This window comes from Meleagris gallopavo, chromosome 2 (genome assembly GCF_905368555.1).
Source record: "Meleagris gallopavo chromosome 2, MGAL_WU_HG_1.1, whole genome shotgun sequence".
NCBI classification, from domain to species: domain Eukaryota; kingdom Metazoa; phylum Chordata; class Aves; order Galliformes; family Phasianidae; genus Meleagris; species Meleagris gallopavo.
The window spans coordinates 103,696,208-103,720,529 of record NC_139405.1 but is presented as its reverse complement, the minus strand read 5'-3'; the positions used below and the strand labels follow the sequence as shown (position 1 = coordinate 103,720,529).

Below are 24,322 nucleotides of genomic sequence, written 5' to 3'. Positions count from 1 at the left end.
TATATAAGATCAGTGGGGTTTGTAGGGCATATAGGAGTCTACAGAGGGCTATAGGGGGCAATAGGGGAATATGGGGGGGCTGTAGGAGGCTATATGGTCTATAGGAGATCTGTAGGTTTTATAAGCTATATACGTGCACAGGTCTGTCTATGGGGCAAAAGCACTGGGCCTTCCGGGGCGGGGTGACCACTGGGGGCTGAGCTCAGCCAATGAGATGCCGGGAGAGACATGATCAGCCAATGGGATTCCGCGGGGTGCTGCCATCAGCCAATGGCATTTCACATAGGGCTCTGTGGGCGGGGCCCTCGGCGCCGTCCCCACGGCAACGACAGGTGCCGCTGGCTGGGCGTGGGCTCACTGCCAGGCCCCGCCCATTACACCTGCCCATCAGAAGGCCCCGCCCATTAGTGGGGAATGCGAGCAATGATTGGACGAGCTCTCAGCTGGCCCCGGCCCTGGGGGCGTGGCTCAAGGGATAGCGGAGCGGAGCGGAGGGTGCGGCGGGAGCGGAGCGGAGCGGAGAACGGAGGTACGGGCGGGAGGATGGGGCGCGGATGGATGCTATTATGGGATGAGCGGTGTGCTATTATGGGATGCGATGGGATTCTGTGGGAAATGGCATTTCTGTTCCCGCCGAGCCGCGTTTGTTTCCCCCATATCGCGATAGGCGCGTCCTGATCGCGACAGGTGCGCGTATCGCGATGGGGAGGGGCTGTCGCGATATGCCCCGGGGTCACCTCCACGCTCAACCCCTCCCTCGGGTGGCAGCGTCGCGACAGGGCCAAGGGTGGGCGCGGGGTATCGCGATAGGGCAGGGAACAATGGGGCTTTGTCTGCGGGGCGGTACCGGGAGGGTCGGGGGGGAGGGGAGCGGCGGCGGTACCGGAGCGGGGGGGGGGGGACCCCCGGGCGTGGCCGCAGCGCCGCCGCCTTTGTCCTCCGCGGGGCCGCGGCACAAAGCGGGGAAGGGGGGGGGGCGGGCGGGGCCGCGTGGGATTTGGGGACTGGAGGTGCTCGCGATGGGTACCGCTGCGGGGATGCGGGTTGGGGGAGTGCGGGTGGAGCGCGGGCGGTGCCCGTCGGGTACCGCTGTGGGATTTGGGGCGGCGCGGGGCCGTCGGGTGCCACCGATGGGGAGGTGAGATTCGGGGCCGAGCGGCGTTTGGGGCCGCGCACCGCGGGTCCCACGCGCGTCCCGCCCGCGCCGCCGCCGCCGCCCCCCCGTGGGTCGGATCCCGCCGCCCCCCGTGGGTCGGCCCCATCGCTGCTGCAGGGCGGTGCCTCTCCCCGACGCCCCAAATCCGTCACCGCTGTCTCTTTCATCTCCGGGCTGCGACGCAGCAGCCGCTGCCACCCGGGGCGTCCCCACGTCCCCATCCGTCTGCCCCACGCCGCGAGGTCTGTCCCTGTGGGTCTGCCTCGTAGGGCTCTGACTCTTCGTCCCCATTGCGCGGGGCCGGAGCGGAGCGGCTGTGCGGGTAATGGCATTCCCGGTGCTACGGGGCGTGGGTCAGACCCGTGGCCCCACCCCGGGCAGCTGCCCGAGCCGCAGTGCTGGGATGCTCAGCTGCTGTGGGGCTGGGGGCTATGGGGCGGAGCGCCGGGCGTCCCCGTGGCGGGAGGCGGAGCCGCCCCATAGGACGTGGGGCTGTGGGTTATGGGGTTAGCGTGGGGCTGCGGCTGCGTGCGGGTGGTGCCGGCCCTACGGAGCGCCCCATTGACCCCGGGGGCACCCCGCTGCCCCACGCCGTGCCCGCAGCGCCATGCTCGCCAACGCGGCCTCGGTGCGGATCCTGATCAAGGGGGGGAAGGTGGTGAACGACGACTGCTCCATGGAGGCCGACGTCTACATCGAGAACGGCATCATCCAGCAAGTGGGGCGCGAGCTGATGATCCCCGGTGGTGCCAAGGTGATCGACGCCAGCGGCAAGCTGGTCATCCCCGGCGGCATCGACACCAGCACCCACTTCCACCAGACCTTCATGAACGCCACCTGCCTCGATGACTTCTACCACGGCACCAAGGTGGGGCGCGCCGTGGGGCTTAAGGGTGCAAGGAGGGGTGGATTGGAGCCATTTGGGTCATTGCCCCATAGAGGTCACTGCTGGATCCAGCACATGGTTGTGCTGTAGGTCTTGGCCGTGCCCTGGCTCCATGCCACGGGTCCCACCTGTGCCATAGGTCCCAGTCATCCTGTAGGTCCTAATCATGCCACGGGTCCCAGTTGTGCTATGCTGTGGGTCCCAGCTGTGCCATGCTGTGTGTCCCAGCCATGCTGTGCGTCCCAGCCATGCAATGGGTCTTAGCCATGCCGTGGGTCCCAGTTGTGCCATGCCACGGGTCCCGGCCATGCCACAGGTCTCAGCCATGCCACGGGTCTCAGCCATGCCATGGGTCCCATTTGTGCCATGCCGTGTGTCCCAACCTTGCCTTAGATTCCATCCATGCCATAAATCTCAGCAGTGCCGTGAGTCCCTCCCCCACCCCCAGCCCCACTCCTCCCAGCACAGCCCCATCCCCTGCACAGAGCTCCATTGTGTGGGGCAGCGCCGTCTGTCCCTGTCCCCATCCCCGCGGCGCACACACAATGACAGTGGTGACACCCGGCGCGGTGCCACCGCCAAAGCAGCTTTGTGGCTTTGTGGCTTAGCACTGCAGGGTGACACGGGGCCATCGCCCCATCATCTCCCCACCGTGTCCCCGCAGGCGGCGCTGGTGGGGGGCACGACGATGGTGCTGGGCCACGTGCTGCCCGCCAAGGAGCGCTCGCTGGTGGATGCCTTCGAGCGGTGCCGAGCGCTTGCAGACCCCCAGGTGTGCTGCGACTACGCCCTGCATGTGGGTGTCACCTGGTGGGCGCCGCAGGTGGGTGACCCCCCCATGGGGTGGGTGGGATTCCCCCCGCTGAGCCTCCCTTGTGCCCGTCTGCGCCTACCCCGTAGCCAGAGGTGCCCCAAGGCACCGGTGTGTCACTGTACTAAGGATGACGTGGGTCCCCATTGTGTCCACCCCAAGGAGAGGGGACACTCGGTGGCCTCGCAGGAGCCACCTGCATCCTGCCCCATGGGACGTGCTCTGACCACTCTGCCACAGCCCCCAGCTATGGGTCCACATTGCACCCACCCCATAGCTCCATGTGCCCCAGAGCCACTCTGTCCCCATCCCATGGGGTGATGTGTGGGCCCTGCCCCATATGGGGGTGTCCGCAGCCGCTGTGCCCCCACTGCAGGTGAAGGCGGAGATGGAGACGCTGGTGAGGGAGAAGGGAGTGAACTCCTTCCAGATGTTCCTGGCCTACAAGGAGCTGTACATGCTGCGGGATGGGGAGCTGTACCAGGCTCTGCGTGCCTGCCGGGACATCGGGGCCATCGCCCGCGTGCACGCCGAGAACGGGGACCTGGTGGCTGAGGTGGGCGAGAGGCTGCGAAGATGGGGTGACACAGTGACACGGTGACACCACAACACTGTGCTGTGTCCCACAGGGAGCGAAGGAAGCGCTGGAGTTGGGCATCACCGGGCCTGAGGGCATCGAGATCAGCCGGCCTGAGGAGGTGGGTGCGGGGAGGGGGGGTGGAGGCTGTCCCCACTCCATGCTCTGCCTCCGTTGTCCCCCCTCCTGGTACCATGCCGTGCTCCCTCTCCCCACAGCTGGAGGCGGAGGCCACGCACCGCGCCATCACCATCGCCAACAGGGTGAGTGCTGCACTCCGTGGGGGGCTGCGGGCGGTGCCCCCAACTCGGGGGTCCCCGTGTCACCCCATGGCGGCTCTGCCCGCAGACGCACTGCCCCGTCTACCTGGTGAACGTCTCCAGCATGGCGGCGGGGGACGTCATCGCGGCCGCCAAGATGCAGGGTATGCCGGGGGAGCTGCGGGGACGTGCACTGGGACACGGGCACGTGCGTGGTCCACGTCCCCGTCCCCACACCGTGCCCCTCCTGCAGGGAAGGCTGTGTACGCGGAGACGACGACGGCGCACGCCACGCTGACGGGGCTGCACTACTACCACCAGGACTGGTTCCACGCCGCCGCCTATGTCACCGTGCCCCCGCTGCGCCTCGACACCAACACCTCCGCTCACCTCCTCAGCCTGCTTGCCAGGTACCCCCACCCGGGCACCTTGAGGCGCCCCAGCTCCATTCCCAGACCCTGGGTGCCCTGCTGCCCAAACACCCTGCTCCCTGGCAGTCCTACTGCTGAGCACCCCACTGAATGGGCACCTCAGTACCTGAGCACTCCACTCCCCAAACATCCCACTGCATGAGTGCCCAGCTCCCCAAGCACCCAACTCTCCAAGCACCCCACTGCATGAGTATCCCACTCCCCAAGGACCCCCACTTTGTGGGTGCCCAGCTCCCCAAGCACCCTGCTCCATGGCTCCTGAGCACCCCACTGAGTCCCATTCCCTGTGTACCTCAGTGCATGAGTGTCCCAATCAACAAGCACCCCTCTCCCTCACCACCCCATAGCACAGGTGCCCAGCTCCCCAAGCACCACACTCCTTGGCTCCTGAGCACCCCACTGCATGGAAGCCTCACTCCCTGAGCACCTCGGTGCATGGGTGTCCCAGTCCACAAGCACCCAACTCTCCAAGCATGCCACTGCAATCCACGAGCACCCAACCCCCTAAGTACCCTACTGCATGAGTGTCCCACTCCTCAAGGACCCTACTGCATGGAAGCCCCACTCCCCAAGCATCTCAATGCATGGATGTCCCATCAACAAAAATCCCACTCCCCCACCACCCCATTGCACAGGTGCCCAGCTCCCTAAGCACTATGCTTCCCAAGCACCCCACTCCATGAGCATCCCCTTCCCCAAGAACTCCATTGCATGACTGTCCCACTCCCAAGAACCCCCCCTGCATGGATGCCCAGCTCCCCAAGTACCCTGCTCCGTGGGTCCAGAGCACCCCACTGTACAGAAGCCCCACTCCCTGAGCACCTCAGTGTGTGAGTGTCCCAGTCCACAAGCACCCCATTGCACGGATGCCCTACACCCTGAGCACCCCACTCCCCAAGCACCCTGCTCTCCAGGCATCCCATTGCAAGGGTGTCCAGCTCCCCAAGCACCCTGCTCCATGGATCCTGGGCACTCTACTGCATGGAAGCCTTACTCCCCAAGCATCTCAATGTGTGGGTGTCCCATCAACAAAAATCCCACTCCCCCACCACCACATTGCACAGATAGCCCACTATCCGAGCACCCCACTCTCCAAGCACCCTGCTCCCCGAGTACCCCACTCCATGGGTGTTCTCCTCCCCAAGATCTTCACTGCATGAATGTCCCCCTCCCCAAGAGCCCCACTGCGTGGGTGCCCAGCTCCCCAAGCACCCTGCTCCATGAGTCTGGAGCACCCCACTGCATGGAAGCCCCAGTCCCCGAGCACCTCAATGTGTGAGTATCCCAATCCATGAGCACCTCACTCTCCAAGTACCCTGCTCCCCAAGAACCGCACTGCATGGGTGCCCAGCTCCCCAAGCATGCTGCTCCATGGCTCCTGAGCATTCTACTGCATGGAAGTTCCACTCCCTGGGCACCTCAATGCATGGGTGTCCCAATCCACATGCACTCAACCCTCCAAGCACCCCACTGCATGAGTATCCCACTCCTCAAGGACCCCCACTTTGTGGGTGCCCAGCTCCCCAAGCACCCTGCTCCATGGCTCCTGAGCACCCCACTGAGTCCCATTCCCTGTGTACCTCAGTGCATGAGTGTCCCAATCAACAAGCACCCCACTCCCTCACCACCCCATAGCACAGGTGCCCAGCTCCCCAAGCACCGCACTCCATGGCTCCCGAGCACCCCACTGCATGGAAGCCCCACTCCCTGAGCACCTCGGTGCATGGGTGTCCCAATCCACAAGCACCCAACTCTCCAAGCATGCCACTGCAATCCACGAGCACCCAACCCCCTAAGTACCCTACTGCATGAGTGTCCCACTCCTCAAGGACCCCACTGCATGGAAGCCCCACTCCCCAAGCATCTCAATGCATAGATGCCTCATCGACAAAAATCCCACTCCCCACCACCCCATTGCACAGGTGCCCAGCTCCCTAAGCACTATGCTTCCCAAGCACCCCACTCCATGAGCATCCCCTTCCCCAAGAACTCCATTGCATGACTGTCCCACTCCCAAGAACCCCCCCTGCATGGATGCCCAGCTCCCCAAGCACCCTGCTCCGTGGGTCCAGAGCACCCCACTGTACAGAAGCCCCACTCCCTGAGCACCTCAGTGTGTGAGTGTCCCGGTCCACAAGCACCCCATTGCACGGATGCCCTACACCCTGAGCACCCCACTCCCCAAGCACCCTGCTCTCCAGGCATCCCATTGCAAGGGTGTCCAGCTCCCCAAGCACCCTGCTCCATGGATCCTGAACACTCTATTGCATGGAAGCCTTACTCCCCGATCATCTCAATGTGTGGGTGTCCCATCAACAAAAATCCCACTCCCCCACCACCACATTGCACAGATAGCCCACTATCCGAGCACCCCACTCTCCAAGCACCCTGCTCCCCGAGTACCCCACTCCATGGGTGTTCTCCTCCCCAAGATCTTCACTGCATGAATGTCCCCCTCCCCAAGAGCCCCACTGTGTGGGTGCCCAGCTCCCCAAGCACCCTGCTCCATGAGTCCAGAGCACCCCACTGCATGGAAGCCCCAGTCCCCGAGCACCTCAATGTGTGAGTATCCCAATCCATGAGCACCTCACTCTCCAAGTACCCTGCTCCCCAAGAACCGCACTGCATGGGTGCCCAGCTCCCCAAGCATGCTGCTCCATGGCTCCTGAGCATTCTACTGCATGGAAGTTCCACTCCCTGGGCACCTCAATGCATGGGTGTCCCAATCCACATGCACTCAACCCTCCAAGCACCCCACTGCATGAGTATCCCACTCCTCAAGGACCCCCACTTTGTGGGTGCCCAGCTCCCCAAGCACCCTGCTCCATGGCTCCTGAGCACCCCACTGAGTCCCATTCCCTGTGTACCTCAGTGCATGAGTGTCCCAATCAACAAGCACCCTACTCCCTCACCACCCCATAGCACAGGTGCCCAGCTCCCCAAGCACCGCACTCCATGGCTCCTGAGCACCCCACTGCATGGAAGCCCCACTCCCTGAGCACCTCGGTGCATGGGTGTCCCAATCCACAAGCACCCAACTCTCCAAGCATGCCACTGCAATCCACGAGCACCCAACTCCCTAAGTACCCTACTGCATAAGTGTCCCACTCCTCAAGGACCCCACTGCATGGAAGCCCCACTCCCCAAGCATCTCAATGCATGGATGTCCCAATCCACATGCACTCAACCCTCCAAGCACCCCACTGCATGAGTATCCCACTCCCCAAGAACCCCACTTTGTGGGTGCTCAACTCCCCAAGCACCCTGCTCCCCAGGCATCCCGCTATGTGGGTACCCAGCTCCCAAGCACCCCACTCCACAGGTCCTGAGCACTCTACTGCATGGAAGCCTCATTCCCTGAACACCCAAATGCATGGGTGTCCCAATCCATGAGCACCTCGCTCTCCAAGCACCCTGCCCCCAAGAATCCCATTGCATGGGTGCCCAGCTCCCCAAGCACTTTGCTCCATAGGTTCTGAGCATTCTACTGTACGGAAGCCCCACTCCCTGAGCACCTCAATGCATGGATGTCCCCCTCTGAGCACACAGGCACCCCTCTGCACCACTCCTGAGCACCCCATTGCACAGAACCCCTCTCCCCATGCCCCTCCACCAGCGATGACCCCCAGCCCCTCCATGCCCATTCCCCGCAGTGACACTCTGAACGTGGTGGCCTCGGACCACCGCCCGTTCAGCGCCAAGCAGAAGGCGATGGGCCGCGAGGACTTCACCAAGATCCCGCACGGCGTCAGCGGGGTGCAGGACCGCATGAACATCATCTGGGAGCGCGGCGTGGTGCGTGCAGGGGCTGCAGCCCTATGGGTGGCATACGGCCCGTCCCTCGGGGGAGGCACGTCCTCACCGCGCTCCCACCCCGCAGGTGGGGGGCAAAATGGACGAGAACCGCTTCGTGGCCGTCACCAGCTCCAACGCGGCCAAGCTGCACAACCTGTACCCCCGCAAGGGCCGCATCGTGCCCGGCGCCGACGCCGACGTGGTGGTGTGGGACCCCGAGGCCACCAGGTCGGTGTGGGGCGCGGCGGTGGCGGGGATGGCACCACGGGGCGCCGCTCAGCACCCCGCTTCTCGCCCGCCAGGACCATCTCGGCCAGCACCCAAGTGCAGGGAGGGGACATCAACCTGTATGAGAACATGCGGTGCCACGGCGTGCCGCTGGTCACCATCAGCCGCGGGCGCGTGGTCTACGAGAACGGAGTCTTCATGTGTGCCGAGGGCACCGGGCGCTTCTGCCCGCTGCGCTCCTTCCCCGACTGCGTCTACAAGAAGCTGGTGCAGCGCGAGAAGGTGTGGGGCATGGGGACATGCAGGCAGCAGAGGCACCGTGCTGTTGTGCCATGGTCTGGATGGGACCCATCTCCATCCCCATCTCCATCCCCATCTCCATCCCCATCCCCACCTCCACCTCTATCTCCACCCTATCCCCACTCATCTCCCCATCGTGTCCCCACACCACGGCACCAGGACAATTGCTGGGGGCGTGGGTGGTGTTGCTCTGGAGGATGGCATTGCAGGGGGGCACGGGGCAGAACCAGCGGGGCCATCCACCTCTTCCTCATAAACCACAGACCACCCCCCCCCCATCTCCATCCCACACACCAAGGGGCACCCCACGCCCACCCCATGGCTGCAGGGAGACCCCACAACCCGACGCCCACCCCATAACCCCACACCCACCCCATAGCTCCCCAAATGGGCTCAGCTCACAGCTCCCCCCGCTCTGTGCTTCTCCCCCCTCTCCCTCCCCATCTCCCGGCAGAGCTTAAAGCCGAGGGCCGTGGACCGCAGCCCGTACCTGGGGGACGTGGCAGCAGTGGTCCACGCGGGGAAAAAAGACACGGGGACACCCTTGGCTGATACGCCCACCCGGCCTGCCACGCGCCACGGGGGCATGAGGGACCTGCACGAGTCCAGCTTCAGCCTGTCCGGTAAGAGGGGCCCGGCACCCCCAGGGCACCCCAGTGTAACCCCAGGGACAAACCTGGCCTTCCCAATGCCTCCCCAGCCACACCACGCCACCAACCTGGAGCGTCCCAGTACAGCCCTGGGCATCCCAGTGCATCCTGAGCGTCCCAGTGCTCCCCAGCTGTCCCAGTATACCCCCCGTACACCCCCCTATATCCCCCCCCCTTCCCTGTATGCAGCACCCAAGGCTCCTGGGCCGGGCAGGGGCTGACCTCATCCCATCCCCATCCCCATCCCACGCTCCCATGGTGTCGGAGAGGGTGGGAGTGGTGCTGGGGGGGGGCTGCGCTACGGGTCCCGTCCACCCATCTACGTGTCCGTCTGTCCCGCGCAGGTTCGCAGATCGATGATCACGTCCCCAAGCGCGCCTCGGCCCGGATCCTCGCCCCCCCCGGAGGGCGATCGAGCGGCATTTGGTAACGCCGAGGGGCTGCCCCCCAAGTGAGGATGCAGGCAGCCCTCCGGCGGGGCCCCCCGAGCCCCGCGCCCCCGGCTCAGCCGAGACGTGGCCCCTGCCGAGGGGTGCCCCGGTGGATGGGGGGGACCCCCTGGAGCTGTGCTGTAGGGCCGTGGTTCTGAGCCCCGGCGATGGGGCCGGGGCTGGGGGGGTGGGGGGAGGGGGCAGGAGGAAGCCCCCCCCACCCCCCCACCCCGTCTCTTTTCTGTTTGCACGTCGGGTTTGGATCAGTGAGCATTTTTTTGCCTCCTTTGTGCATCGCGTGGAAATGCCCCCAATAATGGTTCGTGTCGATAGCGGGAGGGGACACACCGCAGGGACCCCCCCCACACCCCCACCCACCTCACCCCAGCCCTCCCCCCCCCCCTTACACACACACACACCATGGTGCTATGGGGCCGCCCCTGCCCCCGTCCCCCCCCGGGGTAGTGTGAGATGTGAAATGTGGCTTCGTGCACTTTGTCCCCGTAGATGTCCCCGTAGGCGAGGGGGGGCCGCTCCCGTCGCTCATTAAAACTGTTCTCACCGCAGCGCTGTCTGATGGGAGCGGGGACGGAGGGGCGGCACCAACACAGCACTGCGACGGCACCGTCAGCATGGGGGGGGGCGGGGGGCGTGGGGACACGGCATGGGGATACAGGGATGTGGGGACATGGGGATAAGGGGGCAAAAATAAGGACATGGGACATGGAGGTGGGGACGTGGAGATGGGGACATGGGAGTGTGGGGACATGGGGGCAAAAATAAGGACATGGTATGGGGACACAGGGACACAGGGACATGGGGACTCAGAAATGAGGACATGGGGACACAGGGACATAGAGATGGGGACCTGGGAGTGTGAGGACATGGGGGACACAGGGAGGTGGGGACGTGGGGACATGGGGACTCAGAAATTAGGACATGGGGACATGGGGCATGGGGACATGGGAATATCCCCACAGGAACATAAATGGGGACATGGCATGGGGACACAAAGAGGTGGGGATATGGGGACTAAGAAATCAGACATGGGGACACAGGGAGGTGGGGATAAGGGGACATGGGGACACAGATGGGGATGTGGGAGTGTGAGGACGTGGGGACAAATGGAGAGATGGCATGGGGATATAGGGATGTGGGGACTTAGGGATAAGGGGGCAAAAATAAGGGCATGGGACATGGAGGTGGGGACATGGGAGTGTGGGGACATGGGGACACAAATGGGGACATGGCATGAGGACACAGGGACATAGGGACATGGAGATGGGGACACAGGAAGGTGGGGACATGGGGACTCAGAAATTAGGACATGGGGCATGGGGACATGGGAATGTGGGGACACGGGGACATAAATGGGGACATGGAGATGGGGACACAGGGAGGTGGGGATAAGGGGACATGGGGACACAGATGGGGACGTGGGAGTGTGAGGACGTGGGGACACAAATGGAGAGATGGCATGGGGATATAGGGATGTGGGGACTTGGGGATAAGGGGACAAAAATGAGGACATGGGGACACGGAGCATGGAGACACAGATGGGGACATGGGAGTGTGGGGACATGGGGACACAAATGGGGACATGGCATGGGGACACAGGGAGGTGGGGACATGGAGACTGATAAATTGGACATGGGGACACAGGCAGGTGGGAATAAGGGGATACAAATGAGAACATGGGGACACAGGGACATGGGGACATGGAGATGGGGACATGTGAGTGTGAGGACATGGGGACACAAATGGGGACATGGCATGAGGGTACAGGGATGTGGGGATAAGGGGGCAAAAATAAGGACATGGGGACACAGGGCATGGGGACACAGATGTGGACATGAGTGTGTGAGGAAATGGGGACACAAATGAGGACATGGCATGGGGACGCAGGGGATATGGGGACTCAGAAATGAAGACATGGGGACATGGACATGGGGACAAGGAGTGTGGGGACATGGGGACACAGATGGGGATATGGCATGGGAACACAGAGAGGTGGGGATATGGGGACATGGGGAGGTGGGAATAAGGGGACACAAACGAGGACATGGGGACATGGAGATGGGGACATGGGAGTGGGGGACATGAGGACATGGCATGGGGACACAGGGAGGTGGGGACACGGGGACTCAGAAATTAGAACATGGAGACATGGAGATGAGGACACAGGGAGTGCAGACACAGGAAAAGGATGTGGGGATGTAGGGACACAGAGCTGGGGGACATCGAGACACAAAAGGGAATGTGACATGGGGACAATGGAGACAGAGGGATGAGGACATGGGGAGGTGGGGACACGGGGAGGTGGGGACATGGGGTCGTAGAAATGGGGACATAGGGACATGGGGACATGGAGATGGGGACTCGTCCCAGAAAGGGTCACGTCACTCCCAGAAAGCGAGCAAGGAGGACCCAGGGAACCACAGGCCGGTGAGTCTCACCTCTGTGCCTGGGAAGATCATGGAACAGATCATCCTGGATGACATGCCTGATCACATGAGGAATGGGCGTGTGATCCGAGACAGCCAGCACGGCTTCACTAGGGGAAGGTCATGCTTAACCAATCTGGTGGCCTTCTATGATGAAGTGACGGCATCGGTGGACAAGGGAAAGGAGACTGATGTCATTTACCTGGACTTGAGCAAGGCCTTCAACATGGCCCCCCACCGCATCCTTATCTCCAAATTGGAGGGATGTGGATTTGATGGTGGACCACTCGATGAATAAGAAACTGGTTGAAAGACCGCAGACAGAAGGTGGTCATCAATGGCTCTATGTCCAGGTGGAGGCCGGTAACGAGCGGCGTCCCCCAGGGGTCTGTCTTGGGACCGGTGCTCTTTAACATCTTTATCAATGACATTGATGAGGGAACTGAGTGCACCCTCAGCAAGTCTGCTGACGACACCAAGCTGAGTGGTGTGATTGACACGGTGGAAGGAAGGGATGCCATTCAAAGGGACCTCAACAGGCTTGAAAGGTGGACCCGGGTGAACCTGATGAGGTTCAACACGGCAAAGTGCAGAGTTTTGCACTTGGGTGCAGGAATCCCAGGCATCCATACAGACTGGAAGGAGCGGTCCTTGAGAGCAGCCCTGCAGAGAAGGACCTGGGGGTCCTGATGGATGAAAAGCTTAACATGAGCCAGCAGTGTGCCCTTGCAGCTGAGAAAGCAATTGGTATCCTGGGCTCCATCAGCAGAGGGGTGGCCAGCAGGGACAGGGAGGTGATTGTCCCCCTCTACTCTGCTCTTGTGAGGCCCCATCTGCAGTACTGCATCCAGGTCTGGAGCCCCCAGTACAAGAAAGACAGAGAGCTGTTGGAGAGGGTCCAGAGGAGCCACGAAGATGATCAGGGGGCTGGAGCACCTCCCCTACGAAGACAGGCTGAGGGAGCTGGGCTTGTTCAGCCTACAGAAAAGAAGGCTGTGGGGTGACCTCATTGCAGCCTTTCAGTACCTAAAGGGAGCCTACAAACAGGAGGGGAATCAGCTCTTTGAAAGGGTAGATAACTGCAGGACAAGGGGAAATGGTTTGAAGTTGAGGGAGGGATGTCAGGGGGAAGTTCTTTACAGAGAGAGTGGTGAGGTGCTGGAACAGCTGCCCAGAGAGGCTGTGGATGCCCCGTCCATCCCTGGAGGTGTTCAAGGCCAGGTTGGATGGGGCCCTGGGCAGCCTGGACTGGTATGAAATGTGGAGGTTGGTGGTCCTGCATGTGGCAGGGGGTTGGAGCTTCATCATCCTTGAGGTCCCTTCCAACCCTGGCCATTCTGTGATTCTGTGATTCTGTGAGATGGGGACATGGGGATGTGGGGACACGGGGAGGTGGGGACATGGGGATATGGGAGTGTGGAGACACAGGGACATGGAGACACAAAAATACGGAGATATGGGGACATGAGGACAAAGGGACATGAAGATGGGGACACGGTGTTGTGGGGACGCACACATGTGGGACCCCTATAAGAACATGGGGATACGAGGGCACAGAGAGATGGGGATACAGGAACACGGGGGTACGGAGAGCCGGGCCTTGAGGACCTGGAGCTGAGGGCACCGGGGACGAGGGGACACGGGGAGGGACCCGCACCGCCCCCCGGCGGACCCTCGGAGGCTCCCACAGTCCTCCACCACCGCCGGCCGCCAGGGGGAGCCGTGCCGGAAGCGGCGACGGAGATAAGTGGGCGGACCCTCCGCCCGTTGCCGTGACGACGCGGGGCGCGGTCAGCGCGGCTCCACCCCGCAGCGGGGAAGCGGCGGCGGCGCATGCGCAGTGCCCGCCCGGTGCCGGCCCGGACCCCAGAGCGCTGCGGGCGGCGGAGAGCGGCGGGGGCGGCCCGAGCGGTGAGCGGGGAGCGGACGGACAGCGGGGCGGGGGAGACGGCGCGGCGACAGGGAGCGAGGGGGGGTCGGCACGGCTCCGACCGGGGGTGACCGGGAGCGGACGGGGGATCCGAACGGCCCTCCGGGATGGAGCGGCCCTGCGGGGGGGGCGGCCGTTGTGGAGCTCCGGTACGGCGGTGGCACGGGGCTGGCATAGCGGTGGCACGGCGCGTCCCACATCCCTGCCATCCCTGCCATCCCTGCCATCCCGCATCCATCCCACACCCTCCCTGCATCCATCCCGCATCCCCCCCGCACGCACCTTCCATCCATCCCGCACCCGCCCCGCACCCCCGCATCCCGTTCCCGTCCCGCCGCTCTCCCCGACGTTTTTTTTTGCGCTGTGCCACAATTGAAATGCAGAGCTAAGCTCCCGGCCTGCCCGCCCCGTGGCGCGGCTGCGCTGCCGCAGGGCCGCGGGAATGGGGGGGGAGCGGAGCCGCGGAACGGGACGTGGGATGTGCTCTGCTCTGCTCTGCTCTGCTCTGCTCTGCTCCCGGGGTCCTCGATTCTGAGATCCTTCTGCTCCCCCCCGAGTTCCTGCGATCCCCGATCCTGGGCTCTTCCACCTTCTGGGGTCTCGCTGAGCGAGGGATCCGTCCTGCTGGGATCCTGAGGTGTCGTCTGTCCTCCCCTTCCTGCCCCCCAGCTCCTGAGGTCCCTGATTCTGGGGTCTGTGATCCTGAAGTCTCTTTGCTCCTGGGATCTTTGCTTCTGGGATCCCTCCAGTCCTGGGGGGTCTCCTCCTGACTGTGGGGTTCTCCTGACTCCTGGGTTTCCCTCTGTTTCTGTAGTCCCTCCCGGCTCCTGAAGTCCGTGCCGCCGCGGTACCCCCCAACTCCTGGGGTAATCCCAACTCCTGGAGTCTCTGCTGCTGCGGCCCCCCCGATCATGAGATCCCTCCTCCCGGGGTCCTCTATCCTCCAATCCCGAGGACCTCCCAATCCCGGGGGTCCCCCCTACTCTTGGGGTCTCTCCTCCCAGGATCCCCGCTCCTCCCCCAGCCGCAGGGTTTCCCCTTTCTCCCCATTTTGGCGTGGGCTCAGCGCCGTACCGCCAGCCTCCAAATCCCGGTGCCCGGAGGATGCCGGTTGACGAATACCGCGGCACGGCGGCGGTTCCCACCCCGGGCTGGCACGCGTGGCACCACGTCTGGCACGGGGTTGACCTGGATTCGCCGCCGCGGTTGCGAGCGAAAGTCCTTGTCTCATTACAGCGAGAAGGAGACGCCGAGCTCCCCCCGATGCCTTTTGAGCCCCGCGCCGGGTATCCCGGGGCCGCGGTGCCCACAGGGCTGTCCCCATCTCGCACCGTGTGCCAGCGGCACGGCGGCACCGCAGTGCGTGGCTCAGCGCCGCGCATGACTCAGCTCCGCTCCCCCCGCGCCAACAGCTCCGGGCCGGGGGGACCCAGAGGGTTGGCTGCACCCCGGGTGATGGGGAGGAGACGGCTCTGCCCCCCCCCCCAGCCTCCTATCCGGAGCGTGGCTCGCAGCTGGCTCCTAAGCCGTGATCTCTGATGTGCGCCGCAGAGTGAAAGCGGATTAATGCCTATGGATGGGGGCTTGGGGGCTGCGGGGGGAGGGAGGGAAGGGACCCCCGCGACATCCCCAGTGCAGTAGAGTCGATTCCCAACGCCTCTGGTCACAGCCGACGGGACGATCGCTGTGTGCCCAATCCCCAGCGTTGGGTGTGGGGTGAAAGTGCAGCACCGTGGCCTTCCCCCTCCCCCAGTGCTGTGCCCCGGGCTGGGGGCTGCGCCCTGCCCCACATCCCCTCGCCATCTGGGCACGGGATCTCTTGGCAGATGTTGCCCCTGTAAGCCCTGCTCCGGTGTACCTCGGGCAGATTAGGATGCGGTCGAGGGCTGGGCCGGGCCGGGGGAACTGTAAGCTGCTTATGGGGTTGGTGGCACACCCACATCCCCCCGACACCATGTTTGTGGTTGGGGCATCGTGATGGTACCCGGCTGCATAATGCATCTTCTGCCCCAGAGCTGTGCCCCATGGCTGGGACATCCCAATGGGGATGGTCACACCCTGCTCCCCCTCCCCGACAGCCGTGCCCCCAGAGGGGGGTCCCAGTGGCACTAGGCTGCATCCTGCCCCACAGCCATGGCCCCCAGAGGGGAGAGTCTCAATGGCTCTGGGCTGCATCCTGCTGCACAGCTGTGCCCCCAGAAGACAGAGGTCCCAATGGCACCAGCTCAGTACTCAGGAGGGAGGGGGAGGGAGGGTAACATCCTGTCCCGGAGAGAGGGATCTCCATGGGAAGGACCACATCCTGCCCCACAGTCGTGCCCCGCAGAGGGGGGTTCCTGATGGGAAAGGCTGCTTCCTGCCCCACAGCCGTGCCCTACAGAAGGCTGAGGGGATCCCACATGACACCCCGTCTCTCTGCAGCTGGGGCATGGCCGTCAATGTGTACTCCACCTCGGTGACCAGCGAGAACCTGAGCCGCCATGACATGCTGGCCTGGGTCAACGACTCCTTGCAGCTCAACTACACCAAGATCGAGCAGCTTTGCTCAGGTGGGGATGTGCCACCACCCCATGGTGTCCCCCTGGGGGTGTCGCAGCCACCTGACACGTGTTTCCCCCCTGTCCCCCCAGGGGCTGCCTACTGCCAGTTCATGGACATGCTGTTCCCCGGCTGCGTGCACCTGCGGAAGGTGAAGTTCCAGGCCAAGCTGGAGCACGAGTACATCCACAACTTCAAGGTGTTGCAGGCTGCCTTCAAGAAAATGGGAGTGGATAAGGTAGGTCCTGAGGTAGGGTGGGGGGCATATACTGGGGGGTCCTGGGCGGGGAGGGCGGCCCCCAGCCCGTATGTCCCCACAGATCATCGCAGTGGAGAGGCTGGTGAAGGGGAAGTTCCAGGACAACTTTGAGTTCATCCAATGGTTCAAGAAGTTCTTCGATGCCAACTACGACGGGAAGGAATACAACCCGCTGCTGGCGCGGCAGGGCCAGGACGCGGCGCCCGCCCCTAACCCAGGTGATCACAGCTTCAACAAACCCAAGAAACTCATTGGCACTGCAGGTAATGCCCTGGACCCCCGCCTCCTGCGCCCCACATCGCTCTCACTGCGCTCAGTGTGCACCCCCAGCGTGCCCCCACCCTGCCCTGCCTGCGCTCTGCTGCCTGCAGCCATCGGGGACAGGCAGGGGACACCGTGGTGGCACGGGGACGGTGCCACAACCCAGGGCTGTGCTGTAACCCAGGGGCGGTGCCATAACTTAGGGACAGTGCCACAACCCGGGAGCGGTGCCTTGACCCGTGGATGAGTGCCTGCTGGCTGCCTGCATGGCAAAGCTCCCCCTCGGTCACAAGCACCACCTGCATAGGGGCTGCGAGGGGCGCGGGGAGGGCTCTGCCTGGGGAAACTGAGGCACAGGGGCGGCTCAGCTCCTCAGCCTGCTGCCACCGGGTGGGGGTTCCCCGGTATTAACGCCGCTCTCCGGCCCCCCCAAGTCCCACAGAGGACCTCCCCCACGGGCCCCAAGAACACGCAGCACCCGGCACGCCTGGGCAACGTCCCCACTGGCATCCTGCGGAAAAACTCACCTGCCACCCGCAACGGGGGCCCCGAGGCTGACGCACAGATCTTGGAGCTCAACCAGCAGGTACACTGGGGACACGGGGAGCACGGAACGAGGGGAGCCCCCCAGTGCTAGCGTCCCCATCCGCCTGCAGCTGATGGACTTGAAGCTGACGGTGGACGGCTTGGAGAAGGAGCGGGATTTCTACTTCAGCAAACTGCGGGACATCGAACTCATCTGCCAGGAGCACGAGAACGAGAACAGCCCCATCATCAGCGGCATCGTCAGCGTGCTCTACGCCACCGAGGTGCGTGCCCTGCACCGCAGCCCCGGGGCGGGCTCTCCGTTCATTGAGTCCCGGTGCTGACGGTGCCGTGTCCCCCCACGCAGGAGGGCTTCGCCCCGCCGGAGGACGACGAGCTGGAGGAGCAGCAAACGGAGGAGCAGGACGAGTACTGACCCGCCGCGCCCCACCCCACGTCCGACCCCTCCATAGACATTGAGGCCCGAGTCCCCGCACCCCACCGCCATCGCAGCTCCGTGGGACAGCGCCGATGTCCACAATAAACCAAACACCGCACAGCGGAGCGGGGCCGTGCGTCTGCCGGGGGGGACGCGCCCCAGCCCCACCCTCGCCCCTTTCACCCCATATTTATTTCAGTTCCTCTCCGCCCCCACTGTGCCATGGCTTTGGGACGGGGTGGGGGGCAGCCCCGGTGCCTCCACCCTCAGCCGGGGGGTCCGCGCGGGGCCCGCAGCCCTGAAAAGAGAAGGAGGAGGAGGAGGAGGAGGAGGAGGAGAAAGAGGAAGGCCCGGCCCGGTGGGGGCAGCGCGGGTCCGGGCGCTGCGGGCGGGGTGGGGGGGTACGGAGAGCGGCCCGGCCCGGCCTTCCCCCTCGCTGCATCGCTTTCAGCGCCGTCACCGCGGTTGCACAGCGCGCATCTGTGTTCGGTTTTATTTAAAATAAACTTCGCGTGGTACAACGCTGTGCGCCCGCATATCGTTACGGGGCCGCACCGCGCTACCAGCGTTCCGCAGCACCGCCCGCTGCGGGAGACGGGGCGGAAATGGGGCAGGGCTAAAGAAGCCGAGGCGGAAGTGGGGGGGGTGCTATACGGAGCGGAGACTATGAGCGGGAAATGGCCGTTAGTGGGTGGGGACATGCAGATCAAGATGCGCACGGCATGACGGGAGCGCAATAAGCCAGGAACGGAACGCTCGTGGAGCCCCGTGGAACTTGCGTGGGCCTCAGCGCGGGCTTGGAGAGGAGCGCGGCTGTTGGGCGCGAAGCAGGAGTGCGGAGAGTGGTTGGGACGCCGGTCGCCGCGCGGTGCGGGCTGGTGGCGGGGCGTGGGGAGCGGGTCGGCGGGAGCAGAAAGCATACTTACCTGGCAGGGGAGACACCATGATCAGGCAGGTGGTTTTCCCAGGGCGAGGCTCATCCCCTGCACTCCGGGTGTGCTGACCCCTGCGATTTCCCCAAATGCGGGAAACTCGACTGCATAATTTGTGGTAGTGGGGGACTGCGTTCGCGCTCTCCCCTGACTTTGTGGGTTTAAAAGTAGAACGCGGCTGTTGCGCAGCTCTCGTCGGTGTTGGTCGCCCTCCGCGAACCCCTGACGCAGCGGGGCTGCGCGGGAAGCGCACGGCGCTGCTGCCGGGAGCCGCCAGTTTCATCCCTCGCCAAAGCGTAACGCTGGAAACGAGCAGCTGTACTCTTCTCTGCCGTTGCCCTGGCTGGAGTCTGTTGAGACAAACTGACTGGAGAAAAGCCAACTGGTGTTTGGCTTATCGTGGACGTGGTTTCTATCAGCACGTATTCAATCTGTTGTGCTTTCATCCACCAATTGCTTAACAAACTCACCGCGGCTCTTTCTCTGCAATCACATTCCTGCCGCGTCTCGGAACGGCACACGCTTAAGAGCACTGGGCCGCAGCTCCGCACCGCGAGGCACTTCGGTCCCCGGCAGCGCTCGGAACCGCCCTGAGCGCGGAGCGGGGCTGCTGGGGGCGGGGCGTACAGCACAAACGGGTGGGGCTATGCAAATACGGCAGCGCGCGAGCCACGCCGCGACTGCAGCGCGACAGCCGCCAGCAGTAGTAACTCAGCCACAGCTCTCCAGGGCAGAGATCAGCAACCACCATCTGCTATTGGACCAGAAAACCAGGGGAGAGCGCGAACGCAGTCCCCCACTACCACAAATTATGCAGTCGAGTTTCCCGCATTTGGGGAAATCGCAGGGGTCAGCACACCCGGAGTGCAGGGGATGAGCCTCGCCCTGGGAAAACCACCTGCCTGATCATGGTGTCTCCCCTGCCAGGTAAGTATGCTTTCTGCTCCCGCCGACCCGCTCCCCACGCCCCGCCACCAGCCCGCACCGCGCGGCGACCGGCGTCCCAACCACTCTCCGCACTCCCGCTTCGCGCCCAACAGCCGCGCTCCTCTCCAAGCCCGCGCTGAGGCCCACGCAAGTTCCACGGGGCTCCACGAGCGTTCCGTTCCTGGTTTATTGCGCTCCCGTCATGCCGCGCGCGGGGCGGTCTGCATATTGATCTGCATGGCCCCACCCCCTCCCGCAGCAGCCCCGCTCACAACTGCGCCTCGGCGCTCGCTGCACATAGCAGGGGGTTGGAATTGGGTGAGCATTGTGGTCCCCGTGCCGAGGCTCCGCCCCGCACGCTGCTAACGCCGGATCCGCGGCATTCAGGACGGCGGCGATGTGCGGAGGGCGGAACCGGAAGTGGGGATTAGCCGCGGCGTGGAGACACTGCGGTGCGATTGGCTGCCGGCGGCGGGGGCGGGGCCATAGAATGATAGAGTCATAGAATCGCTCAGGTTGGAAAAAATCTCAAAGATCATGGAGTCCAACCACAACCCAACCATCCTACCCTAACTCCAACAACCCTCTGCTAAATCATGGCCCTGAGCACCACATCCAAATGGATTTTAAACACATCCAGGGATGGTGACTCAACCACCTCCCTGGGCAGCCCATTGCAGTGCTTAACAACCCTTTCTGTAAAGAAGTGTTTCCTGATATCCAACCTAAACTTACCCTGGTGCAACTTGAGGCCATTTTCCCTCGTCCTGTCACCAGTGAGAAGAGACCAGCCCCACTCTCCTGTAAGCACCTTCCAGATACTGGAAGAGAGCAATAAGGTCTCCCCTCAGCCTCCTTTTCCCCGGGCTGAACAGCCCCAGTTCCTCGTCTCTCCTCATAGGCCATATTCTCCAAGCTCTTCACAAGCCTTGTTGCCCTTCTTTGAATCTGCTCCAGCACCTCCATGTCCTTTCTGTACTGAGGTGCCCAAAACTGAACACAGTACTTGAGGTGAGGCTTCACCAATGCTGAGTACAGGGGCAGGATGACTTCCCTAGTCCTGCTCGCCACACCATTCCTGATACAAGCCAGGATGCCGTTGGCCTTCTTGGCCACCTGGGCACAATGCTGGCTCATATTCAGCTGGCTGCCCATCAGGTCCCTTCACCAAGGTCCCTTTCCATCGGGCAGCTTTCCAGACACTCCTCCCCAAGCCTGTAGGGTTGCCTGAGGTTGTTGTGACCAAAATGCAGGACCCAACACTTGGCCCTATTGAAACTCACACAGTTAACCTTGGCCCATCGATCCAGTCTATCCAGGTTCCTCTGTTGTGCCCTTCTCCTCTTAGGCAGATCAACGCTCCCTCCCAACTTGGTGTCCCCTGCAGACTTACTGAGGGTGCACTCAATCCCCTCATCAAGATCATTAATAAAGAAATCCATGTGGACCACACCAACAGCCTTACCTTCATTCACTAATCAGGTCACCCTGTCACAGAATGAAATCAGGTTTGTCAGACAGGATCTACCATTTGTAAACCCATGCTGACTGGGCCTGATCCCCTGATTGACCTTTAACAGGTCCATGACAGCTCCCGAGATTATCCATTCCATAACCTTCCCCGGCATTGAGTGAGACTGATGGGTCTGCAGCTACCAGGATCATCTTTCTGGCCCTTTCTGAAGATGGGCATCACATTTGCCAGTCTCCAGTCTGCCGGGACATCCCCAGTTAGCCACGACTGCTGAAGGATGATGGAGAGTGGCTTGGCAACCACATCCTCCAACTCCCTCAGCACCCCAGGGTGCAATCCATCCGGCCCCACGGACTTCTGAGCACCCAGCTTTCGGAGCAGGTCCAAAACCATCTCACTGTGCATTATGCTGGGCCTATTCTGTTCCCCATCCCTATCTACCAGCGCAGGGGGCTGTGTGCCCAGGGAGTAACAAGTCTTATATTAAAGACTGAGGCAAGGAAGGCATTAAGTACCTCAGCCTTATCCTGATCCTTGGTCACCAAGTTGCCCTTGACGTCCAACAAAGAATGGAGATTCTCCCTTGCCCTCCTCTTGCCGTTGATGTATTTATAGAAATATTTATTCTTGTCCTTTACCTTCGTGGCCAAGTTCAGTTCTAGCCAGGCTTTGACTTTTCTAATTTTCTCCCTGCACAGCTTCACTACATAGCCGTAATCATCATAAGAAGCTTGCCCACTCTTACAGAGACCATAAACTTTCCTTTTGTTCTTGAGTTCCAGCCAAAGGTCTCTGTTCAGCCAGTTTGGCCTCCTTGCCCGTCAGCTCATCTTCCATGACTTGGGGATGGCCAGCTTAAAATTACTTCCTTAAAGTATTCCCAGCCTTCCTGGGCTCCCACACTCTTCAAAACTACCTCCCAAGGGATCCTCTCACCCATGGTCCTAAAGAGGTTAAAGTCTGCCCTCTGGAAGTCCAAGGTGGCAGTTCTGCTGACTCCCCTCTGTGGTTCAACAAGGACTGAGAAATCTAGCATCTCGTGATCACTTTGTCCCAGATGGCCTCCAACCTTTACATCCCCCACAAGACCTTCTGTTAACAAACAGCAGGCCTAGGATTTTGCTTCCCCTTGTTGGCTCCTTCACCAGCTGTTCCAGGAATTTATCTCCTACACACTCTAGGAACCTCTGGAACTGTTCCCTATCTGCTGTTATTATAAATCCAGCAGATGTCTGGGAAGTTGAAGTCTCCCATGAGAACAAGCGGTAGTGACCTTGAGACCTCACCCAACTGTCTATAAAGTGTCTTGTCCACCTCCTCATCCTTGTTGGGTGGCCTGTAGCAAATTCCCATGATAATATCGGCCTTATTGGACTTCACTTTTATTCTAACCCATAAGCTCTCAATCCAATCATCACCATCATTAATTTCCATACATTCACATTCTTTCTTAACATAGAGGGCTACACCACCACCTTTCTTTCCTTGCCCATCTCTATTGAAAGTCAGTAGCCATACTGCACGATGGCCTCCAGCTCCTCCTGTTTATTACCCATGCTTCATGCATTGGTGTAAAAGCACCTGAGCTGGGCCTCCTTTGGAGTGGCAGTAGTCCTAATATCCTCATGACTATACTCAGGTGTTTCAGCAGCCACCAACCTCTCACCAACCCTCGTGTTCTTCTTAAAAAGGTTGAGTCGTCCTCCTCCACCAAGACACAAGACTGTGGGATCTTACTAGCACATCCCTCTCCCACAAGCACTGGGATGTTACATACAGGTTCCGTTCTAGTGATCCCAGTTACACCTTCACTCCTCTTCGTCCCTAGCTTAAAGCCCTATCAATGAACCTTCCCAACTCCCATTGTAAAACCCATTTCTGCCGGTAGGAGAAGCTACTCCTGCTTATCTCCTGAAGTCATAGAACCATAGACAGGCCTGAGTTGAAAAGAACCACAATGCTCATCCAGTTCCAACCCCCTGCTATGTGCAGGTCACCAACCAGCAGCCCAGGCTGCCCAGAGCCACATCCAGCCTGGCCTTGAATGCCTGCAGGGATGGGGCATCCACAGCCTCCTTGGGCAACCTGTTCCAGTGCCTCACCACCCTGTGGGTGAAAAACTTCCTTCGAATATCCAACCTAAACCTCCCCTCCTGCTCCCCGCAGCAGAGAGTCACCAATGACAACGACCCGTCGGTTTCGCTTTGCTGAGGAGGTGTCAGTGCTAAGTGCGGTACGGCCCGAAAACAGAGAGCGCCGAGGCTGCTGCGGGAGGGGGTGGGGCCATGCAGATCAATATGCAGACCGCCCCGCGCGCGGCATGACGGGAGCGCAATAAACCAGGAACGGAACGCTCGTGGAGCCCCGTGGAACTTGCGTGGGCCTCAGCGCGGGCTTGGAGAGGAGCGCGGCTGTTGGGCGCGAAGCGGGAGTGCGGAGAGTGGTTGGGACGCCGGTCGCCGTGCGTTCCGGGCTGGTGGCGGGGCGTGGGGAGCGGGTCGGCGGGAGCAGAAAGCATACTTACCTGGCAGGGGAGACACCATGATCAGGCAGGTGGTTTTCCCAGGGCGAGGCTCATCCCCTGCACTCCGGGTGTGCTGACCCCTGCGATTTCCCCAAATGCGGGAAACTCGACTGCATAATTTGTGGTAGTGGGGGACTGCGTTCGCGCTCTCCCCTGGTTTTCTGGTCCAATAGCAGATGGTGATTGCTGCTCTCTGCCCTGGAGAGCTGCGGCTGAGTTACTGCTGCTGGCGGCTGTCGCGCTGCAGTCGCGGCGTGGCTCGCGCGCTGCCGTATTTGCGTAGCCCCACCCGTTTGTGCTGTACGCCCCGCCCCCAGCAGCCCCGCTCTGCGCTCAGCGCGGTTCCGAGCGCTGCCGGGGACCGAAGTGCCTCGCGGTGCGGAGCTGCGGCCCAGTGCTCCCACCGCGTGCTCTTAAGCGTGTGCCGTTCCGAGACGCGGCAGGAATGTGATTGCAGAGAAAGAGCCGCGGTGAGTTTGTTAAGCAATTGGTGGATGAAAGCACAACAGATTGAATACGTGCTGATAGAAACCACGTCCACGAT

At 62.1% G+C, this 24,322-nt stretch overlaps 2 protein-coding genes and 3 non-coding genes across 7 annotated transcripts; 4 read left to right on the top strand and 1 right to left on the bottom strand.

The window, feature by feature from the left end:
- The first annotated feature begins 422 nt into the window (after window positions 1–422).
- On the top strand, window positions 423–10,091 carry DPYSL5 (dihydropyrimidinase like 5). The gene is made up of 13 exons (XM_085218185.1): window positions 423–529; window positions 1,760–2,024; window positions 2,707–2,865; window positions 3,230–3,409; window positions 3,483–3,551; window positions 3,649–3,693; window positions 3,779–3,854; window positions 3,944–4,100; window positions 7,775–7,916; window positions 8,002–8,144; window positions 8,219–8,426; window positions 8,899–9,067; window positions 9,439–10,091. Exons 2-13 carry the CDS (start codon window positions 1,764–1,766, stop codon window positions 9,522–9,524), a joined length of 1,695 nt encoding a protein of 564 aa, XP_085074311.1. The 5' UTR covers window positions 423–529; window positions 1,760–1,763; the 3' UTR covers window positions 9,525–10,091.
- A 3,632-nt stretch (window positions 10,092–13,723) lies between these two features.
- MAPRE3 (microtubule associated protein RP/EB family member 3) lies at window positions 13,724–18,442 on the top strand. Of its 3 annotated transcripts, none has more exons than XM_085218187.1 (7): window positions 13,724–13,880; window positions 16,321–16,448; window positions 16,530–16,675; window positions 16,758–16,914; window positions 17,392–17,543; window positions 17,614–17,766; window positions 17,850–18,442. In XM_085218187.1, the coding sequence occupies exons 2-7, from the start codon at window positions 16,328–16,330 to the stop codon at window positions 17,916–17,918; spliced, it is 798 nt and encodes a 265-aa protein (XP_085074313.1). In that variant the 5' UTR covers window positions 13,724–13,880; window positions 16,321–16,327; the 3' UTR covers window positions 17,919–18,442. The 3 variants fall into 3 exon arrangements, with proteins under 3 accessions (XP_085074313.1, XP_085074312.1, XP_085074314.1); XM_085218186.1 differs by having other exon boundaries at window positions 16,758–16,959; XM_085218188.1 differs by lacking the exon at window positions 17,392–17,543 and having other exon boundaries at window positions 16,758–16,959.
- Window positions 18,443–18,839: 397 nt separating this feature from the next.
- Window positions 18,840–19,003, top strand: LOC116217626 (U1 spliceosomal RNA). Its single transcript, XR_014882167.1, has one exon. It is a non-coding gene; the product is annotated as a U1 spliceosomal RNA (small nuclear RNA).
- Window positions 19,004–19,624: 621 nt separating this feature from the next.
- LOC116217748 (U1 spliceosomal RNA) lies at window positions 19,625–19,788 on the bottom strand. Its single transcript, XR_004162426.1, has one exon. It is a non-coding gene; the product is annotated as a U1 spliceosomal RNA (small nuclear RNA).
- A 3,982-nt stretch (window positions 19,789–23,770) lies between these two features.
- Window positions 23,771–23,934, top strand: LOC116216408 (U1 spliceosomal RNA). Its single transcript, XR_014882166.1, has one exon. It is a non-coding gene; the product is annotated as a U1 spliceosomal RNA (small nuclear RNA).
- Window positions 23,935–24,322: the final 388 nt, after the last annotated feature.

Coding starts and splice junctions, on each gene's coding strand:
- DPYSL5 (XM_085218185.1), top strand. CDS start 1,764: ATGCTCGCCAACGCGGCCTCGGTGCGGATCCTGATCAAGGGGGGGAAG. Junction 7,917..8,001: donor TCATCTGGGAGCGCGGCGTG/GTGCGTGCAGGG, acceptor CCCACCCCGCAG/GTGGGGGGCAAAATGGACGA. Junction 8,427..8,898: donor AGCTGGTGCAGCGCGAGAAG/GTGTGGGGCATG, acceptor ATCTCCCGGCAG/AGCTTAAAGCCGAGGGCCGT.
- MAPRE3 (XM_085218186.1), top strand. CDS start 16,328: ATGGCCGTCAATGTGTACTCCACCTCGGTGACCAGCGAGAACCTGAGC. Junction 16,449..16,529: donor GATCGAGCAGCTTTGCTCAG/GTGGGGATGTGC, acceptor CTGTCCCCCCAG/GGGCTGCCTACTGCCAGTTC. Junction 17,767..17,849: donor GCGTGCTCTACGCCACCGAG/GTGCGTGCCCTG, acceptor CCCCCCACGCAG/GAGGGCTTCGCCCCGCCGGA.